General features: G+C 49.7%; 8 protein-coding genes across 8 annotated transcripts; 2 read left to right on the forward strand and 6 right to left on the reverse strand.

Moving 5' to 3' along the window:
• Positions 1–1122: 1122 nt before the first annotated feature.
• EsH8_III_001278 (uncharacterized protein) lies at positions 1123–2790 on the reverse strand (the record flags this gene model as incomplete). The annotated part of the gene is made up of 3 exons (XM_083263003.1): positions 1123–2097; positions 2161–2304; positions 2368–2790. 3 exons carry the CDS (start codon positions 2788–2790, stop codon positions 1123–1125), a joined length of 1542 nt encoding a protein of 513 aa, XP_083123490.1.
• A 1240-nt stretch (positions 2791–4030) lies between these two features.
• On the reverse strand, positions 4031–4804 carry EsH8_III_001279 (FMN-binding negative transcriptional regulator; the record flags this gene model as incomplete). Its single annotated transcript, XM_083263004.1, has 1 exon — positions 4031–4804. The coding sequence occupies one exon, from the start codon at positions 4802–4804 to the stop codon at positions 4031–4033; it is 774 nt and encodes a 257-aa protein (XP_083123491.1).
• Positions 4805–5987: 1183 nt separating this feature from the next.
• EsH8_III_001280 (PhzF family phenazine biosynthesis protein) lies at positions 5988–7053 on the reverse strand (the record flags this gene model as incomplete). The annotated part of the gene is made up of 2 exons (XM_083263005.1): positions 5988–6232; positions 6342–7053. 2 exons carry the CDS (start codon positions 7051–7053, stop codon positions 5988–5990), a joined length of 957 nt encoding a protein of 318 aa, XP_083123492.1.
• A 3347-nt stretch (positions 7054–10400) lies between these two features.
• On the forward strand, positions 10401–12536 carry EsH8_III_001281 (uncharacterized protein; the record flags this gene model as incomplete). Its single annotated transcript, XM_083263006.1, has 12 exons — positions 10401–10736; positions 10962–10977; positions 11035–11092; positions 11146–11184; positions 11233–11239; positions 11299–11416; positions 11502–11702; positions 11753–11766; positions 11821–11907; positions 11962–12035; positions 12089–12146; positions 12207–12536. The coding sequence occupies 12 exons, from the start codon at positions 10401–10403 to the stop codon at positions 12534–12536; spliced, it is 1338 nt and encodes a 445-aa protein (XP_083123493.1).
• A 198-nt stretch (positions 12537–12734) lies between these two features.
• On the reverse strand, positions 12735–13247 carry EsH8_III_001282 (uncharacterized protein; the record flags this gene model as incomplete). Its single annotated transcript, XM_083263007.1, has 1 exon — positions 12735–13247. The coding sequence occupies one exon, from the start codon at positions 13245–13247 to the stop codon at positions 12735–12737; it is 513 nt and encodes a 170-aa protein (XP_083123494.1).
• A 1041-nt stretch (positions 13248–14288) lies between these two features.
• EsH8_III_001283 (uncharacterized protein) lies at positions 14289–15491 on the reverse strand (the record flags this gene model as incomplete). The annotated part of the gene is made up of 1 exon (XM_083263008.1): positions 14289–15491. The coding sequence occupies one exon, from the start codon at positions 15489–15491 to the stop codon at positions 14289–14291; it is 1203 nt and encodes a 400-aa protein (XP_083123495.1).
• A 2947-nt stretch (positions 15492–18438) lies between these two features.
• Positions 18439–20347, forward strand: EsH8_III_001284 (fungal specific transcription factor domain-containing protein; the record flags this gene model as incomplete). Its single annotated transcript, XM_083263009.1, has 6 exons — positions 18439–18617; positions 18678–18886; positions 18946–19078; positions 19135–19359; positions 19427–19582; positions 19639–20347. 6 exons carry the CDS (start codon positions 18439–18441, stop codon positions 20345–20347), a joined length of 1611 nt encoding a protein of 536 aa, XP_083123496.1.
• Positions 20348–24263: 3916 nt separating this feature from the next.
• Positions 24264–25106, reverse strand: EsH8_III_001285 (uncharacterized protein; the record flags this gene model as incomplete). Its single annotated transcript, XM_083263010.1, has 1 exon — positions 24264–25106. One exon carries the CDS (start codon positions 25104–25106, stop codon positions 24264–24266), a length of 843 nt encoding a protein of 280 aa, XP_083123497.1.
• Positions 25107–25380: the final 274 nt, after the last annotated feature.

Raw genomic sequence — 25380 nt, forward strand, 5'->3', positions numbered from 1 at the left:
CTCGACCCCGCTGCCCAGAAATCCCGCCCGCCAATGGGCCGTGGCAGAGATGTGATGAATCTGCCCTCATCCCTGGACTCGTTGTTGTTGGTGTCGAATCCAAGCTGTCTGCCCAACGCCGCCGCCTGGCAGCGATATCTCCCGGGCTCGCGCCAACCATCGTACGGTATGTCAAACGGTTCCATGCATGATCTCCAAGAGATGGCGCGAGATGCAGATGCGACGTGAACTTTCTCGTCACCAACCGCCAAGACGACAAACAATTGAAAATGCCTGTCAGTCTCATTTTGTCCTAACCGCCGCTGGGCAGGGGACCGCGGCATAGAGCTGCGAGCAAACATCCCTACCCCCCTTCCCCCCCCCCAACCCGTTTCCCGCCCGTCCCGGCCCTGTTCCGCTGTGATTCTCTGCGGCGTGGCTCATCCCAGCCTTTGCCCGCATCGGCCTGGATGGGCCCGGCGGCCCAGCCACCTTTGTTTCTGGTCTGCGAGAGCCTCGTGCCGATCGTGTTGGACAACAATTGATGTTAGATGTTGGACATAATGCCAGCCGCAAAAGTACTCAAACCCCCTGGCCCAGGTGGAGGGGTTGGCTGCGTAAAGCGTGGTAAGTGGAGTATCGTTTGCTGCCGCGGCTATCATACGGGGCCGAGAGAGGTTTGGTCTACGATGATGTCAACAAGTCGTTGCGAGTCAGGCCCGCTCAGCATCTCGTAAGGTAGTGTTTCGTTTGCTGTTCTTGCATTGCAAATGCCTCGGTCTCGGCGCAAAGCTCCATTGAGTCTTGCTTCCTGCTTCCAACAGTAACCGTAATCCATGGTCCAGCGTGTTTTATGAAAGTACCAAGTTTCTACACAGCATTTGATGGGACAGGTTCGTTTACTGGGCGCTATCTTACATTCGTTAACACGATGGTCTAGTTGTGGTTTTCTGCTGTCATAGATCTCAGGTGCAGTCTCGGTGCTACTGTTTGTTTAGACATGTGTAATCGAGCAGATATTTTTGGTTCCTGGCAAGCCCCTGAAGATGGAAGCCCAAAAGAAGCGAATATCAAAAGGTTTATAGTATTCTCAAGTCCCATTGGCTTTAGTCTGTATGTACGGAGTACACGGATGCCATTCTTTCACCGGTAGTATCTCCAGTATGGATGCTTCTCCATCTGTCCGCCCTCGTCATAGTCAATCACCACGTCCTGAGGAGGCTTCCCGAATTCCCGGTCTCGCCGCTTGTTCTCCTTGATGTTCATATACGTCATGAAAGCGGCCCCAACACCGGTCCAGCACGTTGCGGCAAACAGCGTCCAGAAGCCCTTCTTGTAGCTCGGGCCGTCCGTCGACGGGAAGAGGTATCCGGTGGCGATGCCCATGGTACTCCCGAAGGACTGGAACAGCCCGGTCGCGATGCCCTTCTTAATATCCCCGCAGCAGTTGCTCGTAATGTTGCCGACGCTCAACGTGACGCCCGACAGAATGCCCGACAGGATCAGGAATGTGGCGCCGTACCTCGCGCTCGCCGCCGTGTGCGGCAGAACGGCCAGCAAGAGGTCGCCCGTGGCCGCCACGGCGGAGCAAACGACCAGCAACCCCGAGCACGACTTCAGCCGGTCGCTCGCGTACCCGACCACGAACACCATGACGAAGGCGACGCAGTACGGCGGCGCCGTCATCAGCTGCGCCTTGACGTTGTCGTACCCGAACGTGGCCACGATGATGGGCGTGAAGGTCGCGATCGTGTACGTCTGCAGCACCTGGCCCATGTAAATGGCGATGTTCATCCCCAGCCGCCAGTCGCGGAGCTGGCTCAGCGTCGTCTTCCAGTTCACCTTGCCGTGGGTGCGGTTGCCGTCGTTCATCATCCGCCACGTGGCGACATCGCGCTCGCGCGGGGTCAGCCACCTGGTGTTGTGCGGGCGGTCCGGCAGGACCCAGATGCAGAGCAGGCCGAAGACGATTGTGAGGAGCCCCTCGATCATAAAGAGGGCTTGCCAGTGCTTGACGCGCGGGTTGGGGATGTTGGAGACGCCGTACGAAACCCAGCCGCCAAAGGCGCCGGCGAGGGGCGTCGCCGACAGGTAGACACTGATTCGGCGGCCCCATTCCTGATAGACATAGGTCAGCACCAAGACGAGATGGTTTGGGGTTTACGGGTGGAAAGTGCCTACCGATCGAGGGTAGAGCACCGTCGTCAGATACGGCGCCCCTGATATGAAGGCCGCCTCGAAGATGCCGAGGAAGAATCTGATAGCGTACATGCCCTTTGGGCCGCCGGCGACTGCCTGCAACGTCGCAAATACACCCCAAATGATCTTTGGAACGCTTTTCTTTAGCTTACAACTTCTTCAAACGCCCCTGTGCCCAGGAAAACTCACCATGGCCGTTGCCAGGTACAACGACGGGCGGATGTATCTCATGCCGATGTTGGTGAACAAGTCGGCGATGGCGGTTCCCACGAAGAACATGCTGACGGCGAGGGAGAACTGCCTGCTGGAGAAGCCCAGATCCTCCCTAATGTTCATCAACGCCGCATTGCCCAGGGCGCCGCGGTCCAGCCAGGTGAACATGTAGAGGACCAACAAAAACGGCGGCAGGCGCATGTCTATCTTTCGCCGGACCTTTCTGATCTCCTCGGGTGTTACTGGGGGGTCGAGGTTGTTCATTCGCGCCACGATGTCGTCGTCGTCGTCCTGCGAGCTGCCCTTCAAGTTCTCCAGGTGCATGCCGCCGACTTCCTCGTCGGCGGACTTGGCCTTTTCAGGGCTGTCGCCTCCCGAGGCTTTTGTGTTTTCTGCCATTTTATTTTATTTTGCTGCGCGTTGACGCTCAAACCTGTCCGGTTTTAGTTGAGGGACCTAGGCCGCCCCTGTTTGTGGTCAAGCAAGTGATGCTGGCCGAGATGTTGCTCAATGAATCAAGTTGGCAGTGGGAACACTCAAGACAAATCCATACCCGGACAGAACGGAGTTCGATGGCCAAGGTTCAAGAATATGCTTTTTCGGCGACTTGCCTTGCCGCTTTTCCGTCGCGATAGTCTCAACCTCGGACGAGCAGCCGGCGACCCCCGCCATCTCCCCGCACAAGGGCGACGGGCGGGATCACTTGGCGCACATGGCGCGCCATGAGCTTGATTCGCACGATAAGTTGCAAGAATTTATTCCACGAGTGCGATTCGGCTACGGTGTCGATCTTTTCTCGAAATCAAAACCAACGTGCAGGAGAGGGGGTAGACTGGTCGGGATAAGAGGGGCTCTTCCGATTGCTTGACGGATGTCGACGCCCGGCACTCATCAACCCGACGTCAGCGGCTCGGCAATATTTCCGAGTTGTGGCGGTCGCCAAGTGCCGGCCAGCCCCACGCCTCTTGTACTTAGTAATACTCAACCGCCATCCCTCTGATACTATAACCGGCCCGGTCTCGCCTGCTCCACTGCAGCTTGGGCGCGTGTGTATTTGCGCGCGTGTTCTCTTCAAGTGTTCTCTCACGTAATTGATCGGGTCTAAGGGGCTGTAAAACCAATCGCGGCTGTGCGTTTTCTTACACCGGCCCGGGCATTGGTACTCATTTTCCCGCTGGGTTCCCAGATTTACGCCCTTTACGCGGGATGTGTCAAATACGCCCGACGTCAGGTCGAGACCTTGGACATCAACGAGACAAAAGCGATGTTCTAGAGCCGCTTTCAATCACCAAAGAATTCATTTTGATTTTACAGGCTCATTTGGTGCTTCTACGCAGGGGGGGAACTACGTCTGCCTCCGTCTGAGGGCTTGTGGTTGTGATGACTCATGCGTAATTCTATTCGACGAGCTGAATCGGCTTCAGCCCTGTAACCTAAAGTCCAGCATTAGGTTTGAAGTATTTGCTGTCTCTTTGGAGAAGTTATGCCTAGTGTCTTTGCATACAGTAGTGACAGACAAAAGAGGAAAACAAATACGTTGGTTCATTAATGACACTAGTAATTGGTATTAAACAACACAACGAAATCAAAGTTGCACAGTTAACGAAATCGGAGTCAACACTCAGAGATAAACTGGGTTTCATTGTTTGGCCTTCTGTTTCAGCTCGCCGCGTTCCTTGACGAGGTCGGACATGTCATTGCCCAAGTCGGAGCCCAACGCCTTGAACCCCTTGACAACACCTTCACGATCCCCCTCATTGAGCTCCTGGCTCATCTTGAACTTGCCTTGGAGTCTGTCAATGGTGATCTCGATGCCAATAATGGCCATCTTGGACAGTTCGACGTATCGCTCCGGGGCATCTGTCACCTTCCACGGCCCAGGCCGGTCTCCCTTGCCGGTGTACCCCATTACCGACGCCTCTCCGTGGTGGGAGAGATCGTCGAGTTGACGGGCCAGAAAGCTCGCCGTCTCCTCGGACTTGGACTCGTAGAAGATCTTGGCGCGGCCGTACGCCTGCACGGCCGCGTAGTTCCAGGTCGGCACGACCTTGCCCGTGGTCGGCTTGGTCTCGGTGTAGAACTTTGGTGTGACGTAGTGGTGCGTCGGGGCCGTAAAGAGGACCAGAACCTCCTGGTCAAGGACGTTCCCGGTTCCGGTGCGGGACGCCGCCGACAATGACTCGATCATGGTTTTGGAATGAGGGTTTGCGCGCGCCATGTGCCCTCTCAGAACGCCGAGCTCGGTCTCGCTCGAGTCATCTTGCACGTCCAACAACCACGGGATGTGGCTAGATTGGATAAAAGGCTCGGTTGAAGAAGCGATGGCCGTTGTCAGGACACCGAGGGGGTAGTCTTTGATGAGCTGGCGGAGTGCGGGGATGCTGTTTTCTGCGTGAATGGCGCGGAGATACATCTTGAATATTGAGGAGCAGAATGGTTATGAATTGTAGGTCTTGTGGTAGCGACCGTTGGGCGTTGGTGGTAATATCTTATATGCAATGAGGTCTGCGAGACGGTCGTTGGGCGGATCGCATTGGCCAGTCGGCTTAAATAGGGCCCCGGTGACTCGAACACACTGCACTTGTTCGTCGCAGGGCGTACGGCCCACTAATTACCGTTTGCCAGTAACCAAGTACGGAACTTTTCGCCTAGACTAACGCTAATATCACAGCACCATCCAACCACGTCTTTTAATTTTACGTGTGCGTAAGACGCCATGGTCATATTGTTCGAGAATGACTAGAACCGCATTTACTACTGCAGACGGTTTCCCTTTACAAGCTTACACAATCGAGAATGCGAAATACTCAAATGAAAGCCTATCGTTTACAAATCGCTGCAACGCGGGTTGTGGCTACCAATGAACAGCGTCTGCAATGTTGGTATCTCCGCGGAAGATAGCCTAGATAGCCTCATATCTTCTGCCGAGGCCAGTTTATGCTCTTATCTGATCCTGAAGGAGCATCTGCATTAATTGTTAGTGCCACACAGATAGAGCTGGTTTCCTAAAATGGGGTAATACAACCTGCTCGGGGCGGGTTTGGATGCACGCAACCAATGGCAATAACCCCATTACTATGCGTGCTGTCTGGAACCCCGGTCCTAGCCTGAGATCGCTGCGGGTACCAAGAGCGGGGCCGAGTTACGGGAGCAGATGCACATCGCCACATTCCGCGCCCGGCCTGGTGGGGTTCCCGGCTGTGTCAGCGGCCGGAGCGGATCGGGTTTCCCTTGATAACTGACTGACCATGCGGAGACTGCCTCAATATTACGATCAATCGCCGTGGGCAGATATTGTGGTAGTTGATAGATTGACGATGGATACAGCCTGAGAATAAGTCCGACTTAGTTGCCCGGGCAGGATCGAAACTCGGAGACAGAGAATCCAGATGTGACTTCATCGCATTTAAACGCCCGTGCGAGATTGAACAAGATCCCGTTAGATTCAGACGGTGGAGGCAACTATATCTAACCGGCGCGTAAAAGCCCTTGTCAACACCATCATCGAAGGGCTGTTGGAGGCCTACCTACTTTATTTAAAATGGATAGAGAACCGCAACTGCGATCTCGCTCTCTCGCCAAGCCATATTAAACATCTACAAAGGCGGTACATTAAGGGTGCCCTTCATAATCTGCCTTGCAGTGCCCCCCAAGTGGACCTCATCAATCTTCCTCTGGCCCTTCTCGTCAACATTAACTTTAACTCTTACAGAGATCTCACTTTCCCGCCCCATCTCCACACCTTGCGTCAACTCGTACAATATTTCTGCCTCCTCAAACTCGTGAAGCGCGAGGTAGCTTGTCAATGCACAAGCCGCAGCACCTGTTGCTGGGTCTTCCACTGTTTCGTAGCCAAATATTAATAAATCTCTCTCGACAGAGTTATACTACATATCTAAGGATAAAATAGAAACCTGGGGGGGGTAAATAACGGATGAGTGAATACATACTGTTAGGAGCAATCATGCGTGTGCGGATCTTGACGTGTCTGACGGAGTCCGAAACGCTCGAGCCAGTGATAAGATAGTATGATCGCGCCATAAACGGGTTACTCCACGCGAAGTCATTCAGCTCTTCTGCCTTGAATTTAAAGGACGACACGAAGACGCGTGACAAAATCTCTATTGACGGCAGCCGTACCAAGGCAAATGTTATGCCATGCACAGGGCTGAATAGAGGTGCAGTAAGCTCCGCATTCCTAATCTCGGGGGCGGGGTGGAGTCCTTCGTGGGAATCCGGGTCGAGGTCTCCAATGGTTTTTGAGTGAAGATGCGTGTTGTGCGGGATTGAGGCGCTGACAACGTTTTCTGGTCCAGAAGTGATAGGAATGGGCCCGGCCTTGGTGATGAGCTTCGTAATACCCTTGGATTGGAGATAACAGGCTGTGCCGATAGTCGGATGACCGCCGAAAGGAATTTCTATTGTAGTCAAGAAGATGTCGATGGAGCGAGTTTGCGGCTCCACGTCATTTTCTGGGTCTACGTCATGGATGAAGACGGTTTCGGAGAGGTTAAACTCTCGCGCGATGGTTTGTTTCTGCTCCTGGGTGAGAGGAGGGGATGTCGCGGTCGGGGGGGGAAGGTGGACAATGCCTAAAGGGTTACCCTTATATGGAGTCTTTGTGAAGACATCGACGGTGACAAAGTCAAGCTGGTTTGCCATTATGACGAGTGTGAAATTTGATTGGGTAACAGTAAGTCTCCGGAGAACGGTAGTCTGAAACAATTGAACTCAGGGAAGGCATAAAACACATTAAGTACTTACAGCCCAGATGCTTGAGATACGAGGCCAATACTTATCGGTACCACTGAGCTACTGAGTCACAGTGGTTCTGCTGACATACTCGTCTTTGATATCGATCAATGCCGAACTCGCAATAAGCTGACAAATTGATAATATATTTATGGGTCGCTGTATCACTAGCGACGGCTAGCATCGGTGGCTATAGACCAGACCGATATACAGTACGACAATGTGCTTGGATTTGTTCATAGGCATTAATAAATATTCTACTAGGATATTTCCAAACACCAAGGACAACTTCCATACATTTGTTTCAAAACTAGACGTAGAATATCTATCAAGTGTGCAAGTCGACGTTCCAACAACACCACACACTGGCGTTTGACCTTGAATATGAACTCTACCAAGCCTATGATTTCTATCCACGTAATAAAAATATACATTATACTGAAAGCGTCCCAAATATCTGTATTGAAAGTAAGAAACTTCTACAACTTCTCGAACTCACGTTACGTTTTGACTCATCAAGGTAATCTGCCCTTTACATTACTCATATCGCCCCCTTTAAATCATTGATCTGATTGAAGCGGGATTGACTTCTACATCTGTCCATAACCAAAGACGTTTTGGATGGTAACTTTAGTTAAATAGTTCTTCCTGTACAGCATCCGCTGGCAAAACTATCTCAATGTATGCGACGGTTGCGGAGACTGTGTCTCTGATATCAGCTCCCCATTCTTGTGAGACTGAGGGCTGTCTCCTTAGAAGTATTGACTTCATGGGAACTCTTTAGAAAGACAGGTCATCAAACACATGTTCGGTCTAAATATATAGTACGTCAAACCTTAGTACTTTACGAATGACCTAACAGCGCAGCAGATATTTCCGATGGCATAGTATTCGTTCGACTCGTCAGTGATGCATATTGTTCGGGATAGCCACTAATACTGCTGGATTACTCAGCCAGAATACAGGGAGCCGGCCAGCAGCAGCAGCCGGCCGCGGCAACGGCCGCGGCAGCGGAACCCGGAGATCCAACCTCCGGGCTGCCAACAGCGATATCTTCACCACTGCTGCTGCTGCCAACCTACCTACTTCTCTTCTACACAGATATACAACCACCAGAATACAGTACCAGTTTGACCTTTTGTTTATGTTCGATTACTTCCCGTACGGGTAACCTGTGATTCCAACAAATACAGTAGGGTAAGAATGGGCAAGCGGCACGTATCACTACGAACAAAAATCTACGGGGGATCACTATCAATCCTTCTATCAATGAGAGTTGTAAATACTGAAAGCTTTGTATTTTCAGTCAAGGTTGTCTTTTACCATTTTACAGTACCTCTGGGGCGTTGGGGGTCGAGGGCATTATAATGTGAACCAAGTGCATGAAGAACGTGCTCTTCTTCTATTATTTTCAAGATCCCAAGCTAGTCCTCAACGAAATGCTATGACATCACCTCTTAAGTAGCGTACTTTTGCTTATTTATTTTGTTCCTTTGGGTCACGCATCGACGTGCTGGTTTTGTTTTTGTTTTTGTTTTCTTGAAGGGGGTGGGGGGGCGGGCTGTGGTTGTTTAGTTTCTATACACATTAATATTACATCTCGACCCCTTCAACACCCACTAATTTGTTTTCGTTGGATTACCCGGCCAGAATATAGGGCAGGCAGGAAGCGGCAACAGCGGATCTCGGAGATTTTACCTCCGAGCCGGCAACAGCGATATCTTCACCGCCGCTTCCGCTGCCAACCTCTCTATTTTCGCCTCACACATCACGATTTACCAGCTTACCGAACACCAGAGATATTCGTCGAGCTCCTAACTGTACATTTATCCCGTGATATCAAATGGACTTTTATCCGCCGCTTCTTTTCAAAAATTGTTGGCTTGAATATGCTACATCATGCATGAGGCTTTTTGTGCTATTTCACGTGCTGCTCGAGCAAGGAAATGGAATTTTCGCTTGCTCCCGTATATGCTACATAGTTTCATAATCTGTTGTCGATATCCTTACTAATGACTGTTGATAGCTCATCCAATACCTACCTCTCACATTTCATCCTTACGTCCATGACGTGTAGAGTCCTATTGTGGCAAGCCCGCTTATGCATCGTCGACAGCAGTGCAGGCATGCGTGCCCGTCCTGGGAGATTTTCTGCGCCATTTTCACAACGGTCTACCATACCAGACATTATTTGCAGGCATATGGTTACAAACAGAGCCTAGCTCATGTATTCAATATGTATCAACCCTAGGATATAGCTAACCGATGTGCTGGGACCTCTGCAGCCGCATGATCTACCCCTCTATTTCATCAGAAGGGATCCGTCCAGAGACCAAGGAAATACATTCTGACCACAATAATTAAGGTGTTCCTAGGGTTGTAGCTTGGTATCAGTGGCGTCCATACCGCCTGGGTTTGTCCGATGACCAAGAAAGCCAGATTAATTCTTACCGTGGGATTGTGGTGGGTCTACATAGTGTTCATCTCATAATATATTAACTTGAAACAACCCTACTTGTTGTGCTTCTACATATCACAGCATTCAACTCTGCCGTATGTAACGCCATTGTCGACAGCATGAAGCCAATCCATGTTTGCCCACATCTTCCCAAGCTTTAGCTTTTGGCCTACTCCAACAACTCCTCGGATTGATCCGCCTCCACCGGCCTCGGCATTGCCAAAACGGATCCCCAGCCGGCTGTGGCCCATCACCAACGGCGTTACAAATGTTAGTCTAACCAGCTGCACGGTGTCTTTATCCGACGTCGTTGTACTAGCCAGGTATTTCCCACCAATAGGCTACAGCCGAGCGCTGCACTGCGACCCTATCAAGGATCTCCCCCGTACATCCCCCCAGTTCCCCAACCTTTCTCCACACGATCTCCCATCGGCGTGGACGCCAGACCGCTTTGCGGCAAGTCATGATATGCGCTCAATGCCGGGGGTCTTTTCCGACACGCGCGGGGTTTTCATCACTTGACAATCTATTATCCGAGTTTAATACTGATTAAAGTGTCTTGGCTGGTCTTTGCAGTGCAATCGGTTCATTTTAACTTTTCCGTCTGATGAAGTGTTCACCCGAAAGAAGTGGGAATGCCTTCATGGTCTCCACTTAAGCTGCATTCTCCGGGATGATACTGCGGAGCACTGGAAGCCTTTAAGATGGAGAATGTTGCCCTCCAGTCGCCGTCTTTGGAGTCTCTCACATGAAGGGATCGGATAGTGTCGTTGCATCGCATCTCTGACGTTTCTCAATCATGCGTTTCTCACGATCATTTGCGCTCCTTGCAGCCGTGACCGGTGTGCTCTCCTACGGGATCGAGCTGCCTGCCGGTGTTCCCAGGTCCCTGGAAGAATTCCGTGACAAGCATCCCTACACGCCCCCATCCAGTGGGTGTGGTCGTAAGACCATTCAGATTCGCGCGTCCCGTAACGCCACGGATGATGTCTCTGAGGATTTCAAGAAGGGACTTGAGGAGGCCAACAATGGTGGCACTTTGTACTTGCCCAAGGGAAAAACATTCGTCATTGCTAAAGCTCTCGACCTGACGTTTCTTAACGATGTCCACGTTAAGCTGGAAGGCGAAATCAAGGTAAGACTCGCTAAAGAGACTGTACACTGTTGCACTTTACTAATTCCCGGTGCAGTTTACAGATGATGTCAAGTATTGGCAGGTATTACACAAGATTTTCCCTTGGCGTCGATGAATAGAATGTTGACCTTTGGCCTCAGACAAATGCATTCACACATCCTTTCCAGGTAAGCTAATCGGTCCGAGGCTTCTTTCGTCTTCATGATAGCTAACATAATAAAACAGAAATCCATTATGTTCTGTATGCTATACCTTCGTCGAATTTACGCAATGAATTCACTCTAATACATCTTCATAGGGAAATGGGGCGGGAAAGACATCAAGATCTACGGCAATGGTGTCATCAACGGACAAGGGTTTGTTGATCACGATACTTCACACTAGAAACCACAGCTTACCCGTGATGTAGTCAACGTTGGTGGAATGAGTTCAATGCCGGTATTGGGTCGTAAGTGATCTTCAACTAACACAATAATCATCTTACTAACGCCTTTAGGATTCTGGTATGGATTCACCACGGTTCACGGTCGTATCCTCGGTTTTCAACTAACATTTGACCCAGAACCCCGACAACAAATACTTGCGGCCCATTCTTTTCTATGTGGAGAACACAACGAACTTGGAAGTTGAAGGCATCCACATGAAAGACGCACCTTGCTGGACTAACTTCATTGTTGGATGTAAGTCAATATATCTTGGACGGGCTCGATGCATCATTGGTATCGGGGTCCTTTCGCTGTGGTCTTGAGGCTAACCGCAAACCAGCGAGCAACATTGAGTACAGGGACGTCATCGCTACTGCCATTACAAACAATGGTAGTATCATCCCGAAGAACACCGACTTCTTTGACTCTTTGGATGTCCATGACGTTAAGATTGAGCGCGTGTGGGTCAACATTGACGATGACTGTTTCTCTCCCAAGTCAAACAACACCAACCTTTACGTGAACACCATGTACTGCAACGGTATGAAGATCGTTTTACTCTACTGCGAATCTGGCTAACATGCTTCATAGGTACCCATGGACAGGTACTGTCACTTGAAATTTGACATGATGTTATGATGCTAATTAAATCACTTCAGTCAATTGGATCTCTCGGTCAGTACGCTGGCGAAATGTCCTACGTCAAAGATGTCCACATTGAAAACGTCTGGATGTTGAATGGAGATGTGAGTAGATTGTAGCAGTGATTTTCCTTCTATGTTTGTCTAATTATGCTGCAGTATTCCGGTGCCCGTATCAAGACGTGGGCCGGCCCCAACGTGGGCTACGGCTTTGTCGATAATATCACCTACAAGTATGACTAGTCCCACATTCCCTGTCAAGAATTACATTTAACATATTCCGCAGGAACTTTTGGGTCGCCAGGATGGACTATGGCGTCATTCTCGACTCTTGCTACTTCAACGTGAGTCCACGATTAACTTTGCAATTTAAATAGCTTGAAGTTGCTCACCAAGCCATATAGATCAATGAAACAACCTGCGAGCAGTACCCATCCGGCATGAACGTTTCAAACGTATTGTTTGAAAATTTCACCGGCTACACGAGCGGAATTTACGGTAACGCCGTCGCGAAGCTTACTTGCTCGACGAACCCAGATGCTGTCTGTCACAACATCAAATTCAAGAACTTCAACGTCACATCACCTTGTGGAGGTGAGCCGGTCATCATTTGCGACGGTATTGATGGTGGCATCGATACCCCCTGTGTGAGCATTGACAGCGAGGAGGCAAAGGTGGCTCTGGCGGCCAAGTGTCAAACGCCCCTTGCCCCGATAAACGAGAATCCTTGGTAGAGAGCTTTGAACAGAATCCAAATAAGTACACTCAAATAAGACGACGATTCTGAAGTGGTCAAAATAAAACTGTTTTTGATTGAAAGACGATGCACTATGATGACGTGCGTGAACACTTAAACAATGGCTATACGCTGAACTCCTTGCCTGGTGTATGAGTAAGTAAAATGCTGAAAACCCTCGCTCGATGACCCAAAATCAAGATTTGAATACAGTGACAGTCTTCACTGGGAAAATGATGCTCATGTTTCGGGCTGGGATGAAATCCGTCCCGGCAGTCGCATTCCAAGTCAGACCATCATGTTGGTGCTGGAAGATGTGTGAGACGCCGAGGTACTGGCGCTCACGGTCAGGGCCTGCAGTCCAGATGGCGAATACTTGAGAGTCGTTGGAAAGAAGCGTGTTGTCCGGGTTGCGGCAGGGTACCCAGCCCTGTTGGATGTAGATGGGGCTGCACACTACGTTGAAGCCGGGAGCGCCGGGGCTGTAGCCTTCCTGGGCACTGATGTTGAAACGAGAGCTGCAGCCTCCAGGTGAGCATCCCCAGGTGTAATTATGCGCACTCCATGTGATTTGTGGGTAGACGGTGCCATTCTGGCAGCGCTCGGTGACGGCTGCGTTTCTGGGGACACCCCACCGATTTTTAATGGCTGCAGCGGAGCAACCAGTAATAATAGCGGAGACGACGGCAATGAAACGGCTTGCGTACATTTTAAGAGGTTGAGGTTTAAACTTGAAGATGTAGTGTATTATGCAAAAGTGGTGAGAGAGAATTGGCTCTTCTGCGGATGTGAGCGACTTTTTGTAGGAGGGTGGTCTTGGAATGTTCAGGTAAAGCTGAATATGCTTGCGGTTATGGAAGTAATGATGGTGATTGCGGCAGTGGTTTCGGAGTACCAGAATGCTTGATGCATTATGACATGAATCACATCGCAAACAACAGAAGTTTATCTCAATATATACACAATCTTTCTCCCTGAAGAAGCTGAAGCGTCAGCATCGTATAATTGGCAAGCCACGCAACCTATGGATACGGAAGATCGCCATTCTGTCATGCAGATCTGCTCAGTAACACTAGCGGTGTGTTCCGCGAACCTCGTATCCGCACTAGAAGGAATGAAGGTCTTACTAGTGATGTCACTCTCAACGTTACTCCCACTGGATTTCGTGCACCTTAGTTGTACTGACCGAGAAACGCCGATTAGAGCCAGATTTGATTCCCAAAGGCCGCTCTCGGATAGGGCTAATTAATATGGTTCCATTTTAACAAACACGCACCATGCACCCGTACAGAATTGGGTAAGACAGGTAGCAACGGCACGTTACCGGTACTGTGAGCTATTAAAAGATGAGCTTGGTTAATTGCAGCTGACCGAAGGCTAAACGGGCGGGTTAGTTGCTATTCGGGTAAGCGGCAGCGGACCGGTTCGGATGAATGCACTTTTCATGTTGAATACTGTCCGCAGCATTTTCTTCCATTCCATGAAATCTAGACTTTTTTTTTTAACAGCGATGACCGAAATTGGTGAAAGAGTTATTGAGTTGGTGATCTGGTGCCAATGTGCTTAATAAGAGAAATTTACATGTGATAATCACTTGCATTTCTCAATACTTCTCAGATTCACCGGCCAACGCTATTGGGCTCACAAATCTCACAATCACCATCGCTGATAATAATGATGATGCACTCTTAAAGATAATTTGGAGCTCATAAATCTACATAATCCAAATTCTTTCCATTCTAACCTGATTTCAAGCTGACTTCAACATGAATCTTTTGAATGATTCAACCGCTTCTTCTCTGCTTCTCTTCTCTACAAGACTCTTGGTGATGTTGTCTTGCTCTGATTCTGGTGCCATACCTTCGTTTCTTGGTGGGTTGTTGTCCAGGTTGGTGGGGAAAGGGTATCCATTAGCCACGGCTGCCAAGAACGATTTCACCTCATCGTCCAACCCCTGTGCCTCGTACAACTTCATCAGGTGATCCCAACTCTTCTCTATCAGAGGCAGGGCTTCAACCGACTCCATTGGTTTGCCGAACGGGCTGCTGATCTGCAACAGGTTCGCCATTCGGTAGATATCGGTCGACTCATTTTCACCCGCTGCGTGAAAAAGCGCAGGGTTGAAGAACAGTCCGTCGCCCAGTTCTAGCGGCAGTGCGACATAGTTTTTCAAGAAGAACTCATTGAACTCCGGGCGTCGGTAGGACATATAACCTGGCTCAAAAGTCTGGCTGAAAGGCAACAGTCGCGTAGGCCCGCTTTCAAGGGGAATGTCAGAATGAGCGACGGCACCCTGGAGCGTAAGCAGTTGACTGGCAATCTGCATTGCGCGTGGAATCTGACCTGACGCTTCCGCGGTTTGAAACCCCACGTGGTAGTCGCGATGGCAAACCTGCGGCGCAGCACCTGGCTTGGTGTTGTTGACTTGCGCTGTAATTCGGTAGCCCTGTCCGAGCCACGCGCTGGAGATCAGCCCAAGATATGGGTTTGAGTAGTATTTGACGAAGGATGCCGGATCTATGAGGCCATGCTTGCTGAAGGAGTTCCAGATGCGGTCGTTCTTGCCAGCACTTGCAAAGTGGTCGCCCTTTTCTGTCCCTGAACTCTTTTCCTCTTCGATAATCGAGGCGAATGCAGCATTTGTTGACTCGATTAGGGCATTGTCGCGGTAGAGGCCCTTGGTGACAAAAACACCAGGACCCGAGATCAAGACACGGTACCACTCGTTCTGAAGAGCATTGCGTTGCGCCTCGCTCAGGCTGGAATATGCGGGGAGTTCGTATACAGGGACGTTCTTCTGAATTGATGCGGCAAGTGGGTAGTCCTGTGACGTGACTTGCTGGGCGCAGATGGCCGTGAAAGACTCTATTGCTGAGGCTTCGGAGGTAGAAAAGAGACGCGAAGATGATGGGTTGGGGGTGCTTCCGTTCATTTTTGCATTCAAAATAGTCATTTTTGCGCTTCACACCGTTTTTAAACGAGAATAAACGACGAATACTAATTGTTGATGCGACACCAAAAAGGTTGGTTACGAAGTTGAGGCGCGGGGTATTTTATAACCATGGTAAATTGGGGGGATGGAGGGGGGAGTTGGCTTTCTCCACATTATGCAAAGATTCGACCTATTTCTAGCTTGAAATACCCTAAAGATCATTACGTGGATGACTTTCGGGAAATCACTACGTGTTCATCGCTTTGAAAGAGAAATGCTTCTTTAGCATGTTCTGAAATAGGCATTCTCTCACGAGTCCAAGATGGCAATTGGTCCTCTTTACCGGCCAGAATTGCCTAGTTAAGCTCCGTATGGGGCCGGTTCATAAGATGGCTACCCGGAGCTACCGGACGCCGATGCTCTTTGCCAGCTCCGGTGGCTCGCTCGGAAATTTTACATTGCCTTATGTGATCAAACTTGGCAGCTATTGTAAACATTGGTTTCAACTACTTTACGGAATACTCAAGACTACCCAAGTCCCGGAATCAAGTCCGGTGGGGAAATCGGGATTTGGTTTCCGATCCCCCAATAACATCTCACGGATTCGTTTTAAATCTCAGATCGTCTCGGACTCTAATTCCGTGGGTCGCCACGATGGTCTTCGGTTATATGTTCTCGACGGGTGCGAAAACGTTATGGCATACGAGAGAGGACATTCGACATCATCTGGTCCTCTTAATAATGCTGGAAGGAAACAGACATGTGTACGTTACTGTGCCTGGAATGTAGCTTGACGTAAGTCTGCTTCAGCATAGCATTTGATCCACGCTATATAAGAGAAATCACACCTGCGAACACCCGCTGGTTCTTAGAATATGCTGATTTATGATTTGGCATAGGAAATAGCATATAAGCCATTCATACCATCCATGTTCCTTTCTGTTGGGTTAAGTTTTAACTGGAGTATCTATGACTGAACAAGCAACGCCTTCTAGTTGTAACAAGATGTGATATTTATGGTAGTCTATCCTGCGGCATGTCATTTGTCATTGAATACCAAATCAATGAAATAGCAACAAATATTTGTTTTCATCTTTGTGCGTTCGATATCGATAACAACTTGGCGTCGTCATATTAGAAGCGTCTGCAACCATTGAGCAACTGAGTTAACACATGTGAGGGGTCGTTACCAAATCGACTATAGTCTAATAAGCCTGACAATATTAGCAAGACCACTGCCAATTATATCTGTGAAAGAACAGCTCTGCTGCCTATTTAAACTGAAGCTCTCTTATGCCTTGACTAGCAGCAAGCTTCGTCACAAATGGTTTCATACTTGTACAACAAACATACAGCATACCCTCAGACTATAAACCGATATTATAGGCTACACATAGACACTACAGAGCAGATGTTCTTCTCGATTGCTTGAAGGGTTGGCCCATGCTGGGTATCATTGGGCTGCAAATTATGGTGCTCTTTAAGACGTTGAGGATGTGATGCATCGGTGCAATTGGTCAGGTAATCTCAATCCATTCACATACGGGTGATTTTAACGCAGAATGCAATAGGTGTTATGTGGCCATCATTTGTTCGTATCTACCCTACGTTAATGCATCCACTTCTAGGTCTAGGTAGGAGAAACATCATTTGCATCCGAGAGTGTCTCCAAAACGTAGGCTTAGCGCCTATTCGGCGCTATGCAGTTAACTGCATTAGCGTCCAGCATGCCCCCTGTACCCATCGGCTCGGAGCCTACGCTCCCCGCTTCTAACACTACAAGGAGGGTAAGCCACATGGCCCAAGTACTGGAACGTCGCCTAGTGGGCCTCAGACCAGTCAAGAACTTCCCACCGCCCCCATCACATCACATCAGACCCTAGCCAAGCTCGTCGCCATCACTCCTCTCAAGACAGGCCGGCGGCAATTTCCAGGACCAGGCGATATGCCTCAATCATCAAACCCCGAGAAAAAGAGGAGACACGTCACCACCGCGTGTGTCTCATGCCGAGAGAGCAAGATCAAGGTACGCACTCGAGGTAGTTTCCATGTCTCTCCCAACCTCAACCTTGGCCCTCGGGCGGCATACTAACCGAGGCGTTGTAGTGTGACGGTGTATCTCCATCTTGTTCCAACTGTAAGAACAAACAACGAGTCTGCCAGTATCAGGCTGGGGAGGACAAGCGCAAGTCAGATTCCCTTTTTGGTCTGCGAGTCAACGAAGTAATCGACGCTGACCTCTGACAGACTATCTCTTCGCGTTGCTGTCGAGCTGCTCTCAAGTAGGGTCGATCAGCTTTGTGAATTTATCCACCAGAATGGCCTCCAACCTCCACTAATGTCTCCGAATGAGTGCAAGAGCCTGGGCAAGATACTAGACACTCTAGGCCTCTCAAAGGTTCAAGTAGGCCGAGAAAAAAGCACGGCGCCGCCTATTGACCTGGTGGCATCGTTGGTAACACAACCCCCTGCTCCTCTTATGCCAGTTTCCGATCCACTGGTTTCATCAGATCAGTTTCCTCTAGACTTCCCTCTCCCTTTCGATACTGCAAACTTCAGTCTGGGAAATCAGAGCAACGAACAGGCTCTGCCGCTCGGGGATCATTCGCAAGTTATTGCAACAAACGTTATCACAGATTGGGATTGGAATCATCCCGAAACTAGCCCAAGAGTCAATTCAGGTGTAGATATTGCCAGCATACGGACCCCGAGCCATCCTCTTTTGAGCACATCCTCGGAAGATGCTGCGGTAAGCGACAATGACGACGATGCTGGCTCGGGTACTACAGAAGAAGACCTTGTCAATCAGTTGTCAGATCGGCTTGGTTCGTTACACATCGGCCCTAATGGCCAAATATCCTACTTCGGCCCGACATCCAATTTCAGTCTTGTCGATCATCCTACAGGAGCCGAAAGTTTGGCTGTAGATCGTACCGTACGCTACGATGGCCAGGAACATCTAGACAGCATGGGTTATGGCAAGCCAATACCACAAGATCTCGAGGATCATCTGATAAATCTCTACTTTGCGTGGCAAGATCCCTTTTGCCATGTTGTAGATCGAAAATTGTACCAAGAGGCGAAGTTCAACTGGCTTGAACGGGAAGAAGATACGCCATATTACTCTGAGGCTCTCAGAAACGCAATGTTCGTCTCCAAATATAATTTAGCTTCTCATTCTTCGCCAAAGTTGCTAATCTTTTGCAGGTGTTCTTTAGGTGCTGCTTTCGAACCCCGATACCACCCGACCTTTGTAACTTTTCCAAAATCTCTTCCCGACTTCTTTGCTGCAAGAGCCAAGATTCTCTTAGAGATCGAGCTGGATTCACCCTCAGTTTCGACAGTCCAGGCCATGGTTGTGCTTAGTAGTCACGAGATCGGGGCAAATAGAGATTCCCGTGGCTGGCTGTACAGCGGTAATACACCCATTCATTTCATCGCTAAATTAGTGCCTGAAAGCTTATATGGCTAATAGGAATGGCAATTCGGCTTGCCTTCGACCTTGCGTTGCACAAAGATGTGACACCATATGTTGCAAACGACATCCTTACATCTTCCGAAGCTGAGCTTCGCCGCGCTGTCTTTTGGGGAGCGTTCACAATGGATCAGTAAGTAGCCGCTTAAACCAAAGTGTAACTTGTTGACTGACTAATACTCTCACCAGGACGCTAGGATTCTACAGAGGTCGACCTTTTCGTATCAGTATGGATGACATAACGGTACATCGGCCGAGAGCGGAGGCTTTAGAGGGAGAGGTTACGCAATGGATTCCTTACTCCTCACCTCGCAGCAACGGCATCCCTTTTATTTCACTGAACGGTTATATCGAGAGCGTCAGCCTTCTTAGGATAGAGCTTTGTGAGATCATGGCTCCTCTAGGCCACACCTTGTAAGTTGACCTCTAGAACCCCAAAACTGTTGTTCTGCTCTAGAAAACTAAACATACGACTTGATAGATACGGCAACTCCAAGATCCCGAAAAACGTTTTGCAAGAGAGCAATGAAAGAATCGTGTTGAAATTATTTTCCTGGAAAGAAAACCTCCCTGGTGAACTTCAAGCGGACCCCGAAGACGCTAGCAGGACATACCTGCCACATGTTCTTCTACTGCAGTAAGTCACTACGATGACTACCTTCCAAATTCCGTTATACTCAAACTTTTTCACAGCATGCAATACTATCAGAACGTCATCCAATCTCACAGACCCTGGATGTCATCAAGCTACATACAACCTCAACCACCCCAAGGCCCAGGGTACATGCACGCGCAGCGTATGTGCATCAAGTCTGCCACCGCGATAGCGAGGCTAATACAGATATACGAAATGCAATACTCCCTCAAACGAGTCAACTTTCAAAGCGTCGCCATCATCTTCTCGTCAGCAATCATCTTGATATTCGCATCGGTATCTCGTCGGAGAAAGAAAAAAACAACCGAAACCGCGACGCACTTGAGTGTATGCTTCCGGGCTTTAGAAGAGTTGTCCGCGTCCTGGGAGTGCGCCAAGAGGGCCCGAGACATTCTCCTCTTGTTGCAACGGAAGTGGGAGCTGCGTTCTCGCCGTATGAGCCAGGGTGCTCGGAATCACCCGCCGCCTCTCGGGTTCATTCGGCCTAGAGTGAGGGCATCTAGGAAGCGGGCGCGAACGGAGAGCCCTGCTGGGTCCAATAGCATCAGCAGCTTCCAGAGTATATCTCCTTCTCAGCCAATGGATCAGTCGCTTGACGGACAGAGAGAGGATAATGAGGGTATCGATATGGACATGAGACTTGACCTTGATTGGGTGTTTGCCGCTGGAAGTCAAGTAATGCCAGGCAATTGGGACAATCTCCTGCCTCCAGATACGATTTTCTTCACCCAAGATGGTAATGAATAGTTCAAGTCGATTTCCTTCCTTCAAGATGAACGCGTTGATATTTCTGCGTATATTGGCCCTACATGAGATCGTCCTTACCTTCTGCCGCTTATGTTGCACCACAGTAACGTGCATGGTAAGGAGCCAATTACAATCAAATACGAGCAAGTTTCATGCGCGCGAAGTACGGAATTGTACCATTGGGAATTAGGCAGCAAGACTCGGGCTTTCTATCCCAGTCGCTAAACACCCCCTCCTAAGACATCCTCAGTCGTGCCAGCTAGCGGTTTCTTACCGTCTTTCGTTTATTCGTGTCTGCACGCCGCTTCAAAGCTTATGTCCAGTCATCAACTGTAGCATTACACCATGTCATATTCGGACGACCGGCTATGTCCTGTCTGCATCAAACTGGACATACCAGCGCTCTTCAACCCAGCTCGGTTTGACGATCTTCCAGATATTCATACGTCCCGAAGCCACCAGACTAGTTGGACTAAATACATCCAGCATGCAGGAGATTGGAGACCGCTCACTCGTGAAGAGCGAATTGGTCATTACCCGCCAGGCATCATCCCTAGCTGCCCTTTCTGCGAGGTGGTGCTCGGTATCGGGCACAGCCTAAGCCGTAACTCCCGCGAAAACGAAAGAGTCATATTGGCGCTTCCCTCAAACCTGCTCTACGATTTTGCCGTGGTGGACGAGAAAGCCGATGTCGGGGGCGCTCCAACATCAGTTTTTCTACTCGTCATGAACCGTACTCAGTTTTCACAAACTTCGGCCCAGTATTTCGGCAATACAACAATGGGGGGAGGCATGACCGCCTGGATCCGATTTGCCCATCGACAATTCCCGGGTAGTCTCATCTCAGTAGTCTCAAGCGCCGTCTTGCAACCGCCTCTACTGGATTTACCGATGCAGGGGCGATATTTACGCGATGAGAGGATTGATTACGGCCTCGTTCGGTCTTGGATACAACTATGTGAAGATCAGCATGAAAACTGTCACGGAAATCGGAACTGGCAAGCTGTCCCAAAGCTCAAGCTGATAGACTGCGAATCTCGTCGCATTATCAATACAGATCCAAGCAAGAGATATTCATACGTAGCACTTAGTTACGTTTGGGGGAGTGCGCCTCCGGAGAAATACACATACCCGTCTCTTCCTGAAGATCTCCCGCCCGTCATTCTCGACACGATGCGAGCCGTTACCAAACTTGGATTTCGCTATGTCTGGGTTGACCGTTACTGTATCTGGCAAGATGATAAAAACCACAAAATGAGTCAGGTGGAAAGAATGGACCAGATATACGGGGACGCGGATCTCACCATCATCGCGATTGGGGCTAAGGATCCTAGTTACGGGTTGCCAGGCTTGACCCTTAGCCGAACGCAGCATACCCAAATCACAAAGAAAATTGGCCAGCAGAACCTCGTTGCGAATTTCAGTCACCACTGGCAACTAAATGAAATTTCAAAGTCAAAATGGGCGACTCGTGGCTGGACGTTCCAAGAGACATGCCTCTCGAGAAGAAGGCTATACTTTTCAAACTACGAGGTCTCCTTCGAATGCCATGATATGATGTGTTTCGAACATCTCACTCGTCCCTTGGCTTTCAAAGGAAGTCTAGAGCACCACGAAAGGCCGGAATGGAACCACCTCAATACTCCCGACGGTGTATGGGCCATCATTAATAACTACTGCGAACGCCAGCTGAGTTATCCGAGCGACAGACTTGCTGCGATAACTGGCGTGTTGAGGAAGTGGGCTCGCGTCAATCCGGGCTGTTCTTCATACTGGGGCGTTCCTGTGGTAGCCTCAGGTTGGCCAGTTTTGAATAGTGACGCTACGAAACGTGCGTTTCTTGCCGGGCTAGAATGGGAGGTGCGACCGAATGTTGTTGAGCCAGGCAGGCTTGCAGAGTTTCCAAGCTGGTCATGGGTTTCGCAGAACGGAAGGTCGTTGTTTAGCCACATACATTACTACCATTTACAGCCTCCTAACTTGATACAGAAGACTGAAAAGTTTGATGCCGAAGTATGGGTGGAGGCTTCTGACGGAAGAGTTGTGGAATGGAGCAAATTCTGTGATGAAGGTGGCCTCGAGTTGCCGTTTTCGCTCTGGACGCGGTTTCTACACATTGAGTGCTGGTCATTTCAGACTGGTCTTCTCTGTCGTCGGCAACTTCAACGTTCGTCTGGGTTACAGGACAATATTGTTTATGCTCCGACTTCTACTCAGTCAGGTGATAAGCAGACAACCATTGTCTTGAAACTAACACCTGACTCTGGGTACGGGGACCTATCGGGTTTCACAGGCCGGGAGCTCATGGCGATATCATTCTCACCCTTGGATCACAGCACATTTGCTATTGTGCTGGATACTATCCCGGGTTTCACTGTGAGAGTCGGATTGTTGGCATTTGTAGAACTTATTGACCGTGGGTCATATGAGTCGGAGGCGCCGAAAGACCAGACATTTGCTGCCAGCGGGTTTACTGCACAAAGGCGCCGTGTTCGTCTTGGTTGAAACAAGGACGAGGAATAGAACATACGTTTTACCCGCTGCTAATGACGAGTACATTGTGCAAATTTGTATACCATCCAAGGTGCAACTAAGATTAAGTCAGCTAAGTTACGGGCGCCTCAAAGTTCCAAGTCATAAAACTGAAGCCCATATACACTTCTAAGTATTCAATACTCTACAATATGGTTGACCCCAGGTCCATTGAACCATATTGATTCGTATTCTCAAGGTCTCACTAGCTCCCGTTAAGACCTACTTGACCTTTGTATCTGAAACTATTGCCAGCCGTGTTAGATTCTACACCACCGGCCAGTTTCCATAGTATTGTTCATTTCAACAACATGCTCACATTTTTTTATACAATGTTAGATCACTGGTCCAGTATTGTGTTATCGGCAATTCGGTACACTGGGTTGGGTTGTTTCTGTTAATTGCTTGATTCATTTGAATTTTCTTACCAGCGAGGAGAATCCCATTCCTCAGGTACCATTTCTAGGAGAAGAATAAACATCTCAAAAATTATCAGTAATATATGCTGAGTCTAGGTGAGAAGTTGGAAGTTTGTTTCATTTTGCCCGCCTACTAGCTTACCCGTTAGCCCCCTTTGCCATCCCGGCTCAACCGCCCCCAGCTGGTATTTCCCAAGAATCTGCGTTTGGGGGGTCTTCTATTTCTTCCAAAACTGTTTTCAATATTTACTTCTCCCAAGGGTCATCCGCTCCTGAGATTCAACAGCATGGTTAACCTACAGAAATCTCCAGTCATTCACCACCGACGTCAACCATTCTTTGCGAAAAAAGTCACTTCAAAGTGAGAAGCTAGTTTAGACAGTCATACCTGATAACCGGAGTAATATACCACTTCTTTTGGAAGACGCTCTGGGAACGTGTTCTTACCTCTCGGGTTGTATTCCCAGGCTCATATTTTATATTGAGTCTGGGAGTTGATTTAACAGCATGGTATATCATCTGCCCCCCCCCCCCCCCCCCCCCCTTCCTCATCTCTAACACGTCGGCAATCCCTAGTTGAATTATGGTCAATCGCGAAATAATACTGGTTTCCTGGTTCAAAAGAAAGTTCTCCACACTCGTAGGCTTTGGTTTTGTACAAGACACTTTCCTCGTGAGATCTCACGAAGGCAAATAATCTACTCATTTGATCGTAATACTTGAACCTCTCCGAGAGCCATAGGTATTGTGGTTTGGGAGTCGTTGGCTTCAATCAAAGCATAGGCTTGTGTCAGAGTCTCCATGGCTAACTCAAGCTGGCGGCTTTGGAGTTGTTGCTGCGCTAAGAGTGTTAAACAGCCGCATCGACCTTGAGCAAACAAATCCGTTGAAACAAGACGTAGAGCAGTATCGGTTCTTGTTCCTTGATGATTGTTATCTCCGTCAGAGCCCCCTTCCAGGCATTTCTACCAGTCCGTGTGCCAAATATCGAACAAATCAGCGGGCGGGGGTCCTCCAGCATACCCATACGGGCTGCCTCCAACAAACCGGTGCCGGAACAAGTCCAAGAACTCGCCCCAGGTCATGCCAGCGCCTCCCCGTCGCGTGTCTTCCTGAGCCCTGAACCGTTCGCCGCTGCTGTGTTCTCTCCCGCCGCTTCTACCGTCGTCGTATCCAGGGGGACCGAACAGCTCCTCGAAGCCGGTTTCCCATTCTCCGCCGCTTCCGAGTCCGAATGCACTGGCGAATCCCATCCCGGCTCCCTGGCCGCCGAACCCGCCGCCGGTGTCAGCCCCGAAGATCCCGCCACCTGCAGCACCTCCAAAGAGGCTTTCAAAAACATCCTCAAAGCGAATAGCTTGTTCTGCTCTGAAGCCCTGCTGCCCAAACCCTCCTCCCCTCGCACCATCCCGCCCATGCCCCGCACTCCCGAACCCATCACCAACGCCGCCGTGCTGTCCCCGCTGCTCATTCACCCTGCGAAACGCATCCATGAAGGCCCGTTCCCATTCCGCCTCTGACCTAGTACTCCCAGACCAGAATCCTGACTCGTCCATGTTGCCAAAGAGACCAAACGAGGAACGCCGTGGCTGTTGTTGCCGTTGCTGTTGCTGTTGCTGTTGCTGCCGGGCATTCTCCTCCCAAAAGCGGCCGGTTCCAAAATACTCCGCCCCAGAGCCGCCGACCGGCCCATCTTGCTGCCGTCGTCGTCTCCGACGTCGCTGATGGTGTCCCCCCGAGCGTTGCTGGTTCCGGGGCGAGTTGCGGCCGGAGCTCGGCTCCGAATAGCCGTCAAAGACGTATGGCATTGTTCTGGCGTCCCGGATGTGCCTTGTGTGGAGATTACAGGGTGCGAAGTGTTCAAGACTGTTCTGTCGGTGTTGCGTATAAATGAAACTTCTCCTCGATGTCGCGGGGTTGTCGCAGATGGACGGGATACTTATGGGCGTATGCGGGCACGGTAGTACGAGTGACTGACTGGTCCCCAAACCCCTCCTTGGTTTGGCGGTCGGTGACGAAATGAAAGCATGTTTGACAGCAGGCTGTTGATTGCCGACACCAAACCAGATGCTATGATTCACA

The sequence above is a fragment of the Colletotrichum jinshuiense genome, chromosome 3 (genome assembly GCF_051148585.1).
Source record: "Colletotrichum jinshuiense chromosome 3, complete sequence".
Classification (NCBI taxonomy): domain Eukaryota; kingdom Fungi; phylum Ascomycota; class Sordariomycetes; order Glomerellales; family Glomerellaceae; genus Colletotrichum; species Colletotrichum jinshuiense.